The sequence below is a fragment of the Ischnura elegans genome, chromosome 4 (assembly GCF_921293095.1).
Source record: "Ischnura elegans chromosome 4, ioIscEleg1.1, whole genome shotgun sequence".
NCBI lineage: Eukaryota > Metazoa > Arthropoda > Insecta > Odonata > Coenagrionidae > Ischnura > Ischnura elegans.
Window position 1 is genome coordinate 134537134 of NC_060249.1, and position 5437 is coordinate 134542570.

Genomic DNA, 5437 nt, shown 5'->3' on the forward strand with positions numbered 1-5437 from the left:
CCGCTAGCATCCTGCGTCCTATCAGCGCTCAGAGCCTCGATCAAGATCACCTCACAAGGCGGGAGGGGGAACCAGAAATGCGTCGCACGGCCTTTTTCCCATCATTCCTACTTACGCGTCGCGTTTTCGCGCGTTTGAAATTTTTCACTTTTCATTTAATCGCGAAAAATAGATATCGTCATTTAAAAATGTAAAAGCGATAAATACGTACTCAAGGAGTAATAATCTTTCGATTTAGGCAATAAAATAATAATAGGAAGCCACCCTATTGATTTAGTGGCAGTGTGTTTATTTTCTGATCAAATCGAGTATTCCAGTGAAATCAGCAATATCAATTGAAATATATAAACATGAATTGATACCACCAATAAAACTGATATGACTAACTGCACCCTATAATAAGTTATTACGGAGGTGGAATTCTTTACAGATGATAATGTTCCTTCAAACATTCCTTTCACACCAAGAATTCCAACGAGGGGGTCTTGAAAGCTCGAGACCTGCTCGGCTTCACTTCATCTCCCTAACTTCATCTTTCACCATGCCATCGTTCCAATGGCGTGTGTTCATCGATCACATTCATGCATGACGACAATGATTTTAATGTATTTAGTGGCTGAGCAACATCTTCCTGCTGCCCCTGCCTGAAGACACAAGCGTGGATATTGTTTATTGCCCACGGAGGCCACCTCCATCTCATCGAGGCCACCTCATCTGCTGGGTGGCAGGCTCCGCATTTGCCACGACACCTTCCCACCACAGACTGACCATCCTGTGTGAGGAGAATCAAACACTTATTTCCATGTGCTTTTTACAAGTAGGCGTGCGAACCCTCCCCTATTTATATCTTTCACGGTTTATAAGTTTACTTTGTGGCACCTTACATCTGCTGGCAAATATCTTGGAACATAGTAAATTCCACATAATCATACTAGATAAACCTAAACCAGTTTCAGCCCTCACATATCATTCTCAAGATGAAACACCTCATGATAATGGCATATAATAAAAGACTATGGAATGACAGATTAATACAACATAGTAATAAAGTGTATAACCTCTTGAGAATGACATGCGACAGTTAAAACAAGGTTAGGTTTACGTAATAATGTTGTGTGGAACATACAAAGTTACAGAATATTTATTTAACCCCCAGAGCTTCTATTTTTTCTTAGTTCATCAATGACGTAAACACTTTTCATGGTAGTTGAATCTTTGCTTAGTTAAACGCGGTGAAATTAATATTAAGTGCAAAAGCACAAAATTCCCGGGTCCCACAAATGAAACCACAGATCTTTGGTTTTTCAGGCCACAGTGGCGACCCTGGATCATTGGGTTCCATAGCAAATTACCAAGGTTCATCGTACTAGTTGCTTCATTTGGGCCGTTGGGATCCATCAAAGATCAATGCAAGATGTCCAAAATTCAAAGGAATGTGGACTTCCAAGAAGCTACACCAATGGTGTAGTCCATTTCAGAGCTAACCCCACAATTCGTAGTTATCATTGAAGTTATCTACTGACTAAGTTTACATCAGTTCATTATCCAGCTTCTAAGAGGATCGTTATGTAAGACTTTAAAGAAAAGGTTAGTGAAGAGTTTGATCTGGAGTGTAGCTCTCTACGGTGCGGAAACGTGGACCCTAAGGAAAGAAGACGAGAGAAGATTGGAGGCAATCGAGATGTGGGTATGGAGAAGATGGGAGAGGGTGAAATGGACGGAGAGGAAAAGGAACGACCAAGTGCTGGATATGGTTGGCGAGGAGAGGCAGCTTTTAGATGAGATACGGAGGAGACAGAAGGTATGGATGGAGTTAGTGCTTATCGGGGAGGGGATGTTGAAAATGGTGCTAGAGGCTAGAATGTTAGGGAAACGAGGGAGGGGAAGGAGAAGAATAGGATTTTTAGATAGATTGAAAGAGAGTAGGCCTTACTGTGAGTTAAAGAAGGCAGTGCTGGAAGGAAAGGGAGGCTCCCAGATCACTTCTTGCGTACTCCATGGAAACCTACCTTAATCGGTAGAATACTATAATAATAATAATTCAAAATAAGGCAAACTCCCTTTCATTTTACCTAAACATATTCTTTGCTTCCTCCATCTCCCACATTTACACAGCATTCTCCCCTTCTCTAAAACTGTTTTCAACCACCCTTCCCTGCTTCAAAACTTTCACCATCCAAACCTTCTGTCCCCTCTATATTTCTTATGGAAGCTGCCTCTCCTCACCCACCATGACCAGCTCTTTGTCATTCCTCCTCCTCTCCGTCCACTTCAATTTCTCCATTCTTTTCCACACCCACATCTCAAAAGCCTCCAGCCTTCTCTCGTCCTCCTTCTTTAGCGTCCATGTTTCCAACTCGTAAAGCATTAGACTCCAAATCTCTCTCAAGACTACTCTCAGTTTCACATTGTAATCAATTATTTGTTTCCCCATTTTGCTTTTCTCCTTTCCCTTTTGCTTTCCTCCATGTCTCACTTTTCCACTTCCTTCTCTCCTCCATTCCTTCCATAATTTATCTGCTATCCAGGTTTTTATCCTTCTACCATATTTTAGCCAACTGGCTTCTTGGCAGCTTTTATTATTGATGGTTACTAGCCTTTCCCATAACTTTAACTCAATCACCTCTCAACAGCACTTTCCCATTCGTGAATGTCTCTTTTGCTAATGCAGTTCTCTTTCTGGTGTCCTCATGCAGTGTCTGTTGCCCGCTAATGCGCAGCTCAAATAGTTGAATTGCTCTACCTGCTCAAGTTTTTGCTCATCTCCCTTGTCCCAAGTCTTACATTCCTAGCTCGTGATCCTATTCAAAACTGCATAACTACATTCTTCTTACCTACCGTTTTCTGGAGATTCATTATCATGCCATATACCTCACAATGCTTGTCAAACACATCCACCATAGCCTACAGCCACTTGTTGACTGGATAATGAACTGATTTAAGCGTATCTACCATCATATTAACTCCAGCTTCCATCTCATCCCAGGCCTCTCTTACCATTTCATGAGTCTACACATTAAAAAGCAATGACGAGTCTTGCCTCGCCCCTTGGCCAATGTCTGCCCACCCTGATTCTCCATCCTCTACCCTCATTTCAATAGTCTGGGCCTTGTACAAACTATGAATGAATTGCCTATCCCTCCAATCTGCCACTAAATATTTTCATAAGGATTTCTTATACAATTTCCATACATTCCACAGCAATTATGTCCACTATATTTAATCTTCCTGGCTTTTTCCTGCTATTTTACATATCCTCCACATACTACCTACTTCCATTTACTCTGACCATGGGATGCTCAGATAAGATCCTTCCATATATTATGCCTTAACTTTTGACATGGCTTGCATTTCTTTGCCGTCTGATAATGACTTATGACTTTAACTTTGCCTCTTTCCTGCTGAAAATGTTTCCATTTCTCACACTGCCTTTTCCGTCAACTGCATAACTACTCTCAGTTTCACGTTGTAATCAATTATTTGTTTCCCCATTTTGCTTTTCTCCTTTCCCTTTTGCTTTTCTCCATGTCCACACTTTTCCACTTCCTTCTCTTCTCCATTCCTTCTATAATTTCTCTGCTATCCAGGTTTTTATCCTTCTACCATATTTTAGCCAACTGGCTTCTTGGCAGCTTTTATTATTGATGGTTAACTCTAATCCCATCCTTCCTCTACTTTCTGCCTTCATCTCCTGTGCCGCAATGTGAAATTGAAACTCTAACATCAAGTTGAGTAAACACAGTCTGAAATATGGCTTAGTGGTATAACTGGTATCATATCTCACCTGCAATTGGGATATCTAGGTTTGAATTCGATAATCCAAATGTTTTTGATGGCAAATTTCACCCTGGTCCTCCTTTTCCTATGACCCAAGGTTTGCTCTTAAAGTTCTCTTGATGCTCTCTTGATTCATCACCAAGGAGGAATGCTTTGACACCAAACCATTAAATAGTAGAATATTATCCCTTTAAGTGCCAGCCTATTTTGTCTGGTAAGCTCAAGAGTACATGGTCTTTTTTGGCAAATTTGCTAGTTTGAACTTAAACATTTATAGAGAGCCTAAAATGCATTTTTTGCGGTACATGTCGTGTTGAAGCATGACAAAGTACTACAAAATAGAGACAAAGGCACAAAAAATAAGAGGCTTGGGTGCAAAAAAAACCAGCCCATAGATCAGTCCAACAGTGATGCAGCTAGGAATTAAGGGGTTTAGATGCCACTAATACCAGAGTGTGTGGGGTATGGAATACCCATCAGTATAAGTGGTAGGTGAGAGGTTAATAAATTGCTAAATTTTAAGAAAAATTGATCAAAATGGTGAGTTTTACGGCTTTCTGTGGGATATTTTATCAATCCTTTCACCATTCTATTAGTAATATCAATCCAATTAAGTATAATGGATTGAAACTTCTCTGAGGCCTGGGGGGGGATTTTATCCCTCAAACCCCCCCTCACTGTGCCACTGCAGCCAAATATACTCTTTGCACATATCCCCCAGGCTGATGGTTGGCACCATATGGGATGAAGAAAAGTTAAGAGCCATGCACTCACGTCTTTCCTGCTGACATGAACAGCTGCTCCTGATCCACGTCCTATACTGCTATGAACCCTGAGTCCGGTACCTTTGAGGTTGATGCTGAAACGACCTTGAGGATAGTCTAGGGAGCTGTAGGAATAAGCTACTCTTGTACCATGTATCTGCCTGGCAAAGGTCATATCTTCAGTTGGAAGTTAGAACATAGCATTGCATGAGGCACACACACACATACACACACATGCCTTATTGTAAAATTTTCTCTCAGGGATGGGTCTCTCAGAAAAAGCAATGGCGGCGAAATTACCCACGTAAGTGGTTCAACATATGAATATCGGACTTTGTTCTTGTGTGATCTGGCGCTCGGATATCGTGAAACAAAACGTGAATGCATGAAAAAGCCAACTGTTACATGAATAGCCCACTGCCTTGCGAAATTCAATCAACATGCCGAGGGTTAGAGTGCGAGAAAATTACAAGGCTTACCTTGAGCCTGACTCGCAAGATTCCAACAGCACACCAGTTCCTCGATGCACTCGTTGAAGGAAAACAAATACCATTCATGCTAATGTGCAGTTCAAAGCTACAGTTGAAGACGGAGAAGTTTTCTCCGCTAATCCTGCGGACCTTAACATAACTTCTTCAATGCATAAATATCTGAGAACATTTTTACTTATCTATCCCCATCGGTAGATCTTTATCCATACCCATTTTCTACTCTTTATGTGTTCTGGCGATTTCACTATTTTTATCTGTTGAAAACGGAAAATGGTTGCATGATTTTGAAGTTTCATCTATAAAAAAATCGAGGTTAATATTTCTAATAATTATTTGATCGAATTTTATTTAGGTTTGTGGGCAAGATGTTAACGATCTGGAAGAGGTGGATGTCAATGTCAACCT

The 5437-nt window shown here is 40.8% G+C and overlaps 1 protein-coding gene across 1 annotated transcript; it reads right to left on the reverse strand.

Moving 5' to 3' along the window:
- Positions 1-215: 215 nt before the first annotated feature.
- Positions 216-5114, reverse strand: LOC124156953 (A disintegrin and metalloproteinase with thrombospondin motifs 20-like). The gene is made up of 2 exons (XM_046531403.1): positions 4552-5114; positions 216-772 (listed from the first exon to the last, which is right to left on the reverse strand). The coding sequence occupies exons 1-2, from the start codon at positions 4714-4716 to the stop codon at positions 530-532; spliced, it is 408 nt and encodes a 135-aa protein (XP_046387359.1). The 5' UTR covers positions 4717-5114; the 3' UTR covers positions 216-529.
- Positions 5115-5437: the final 323 nt, after the last annotated feature.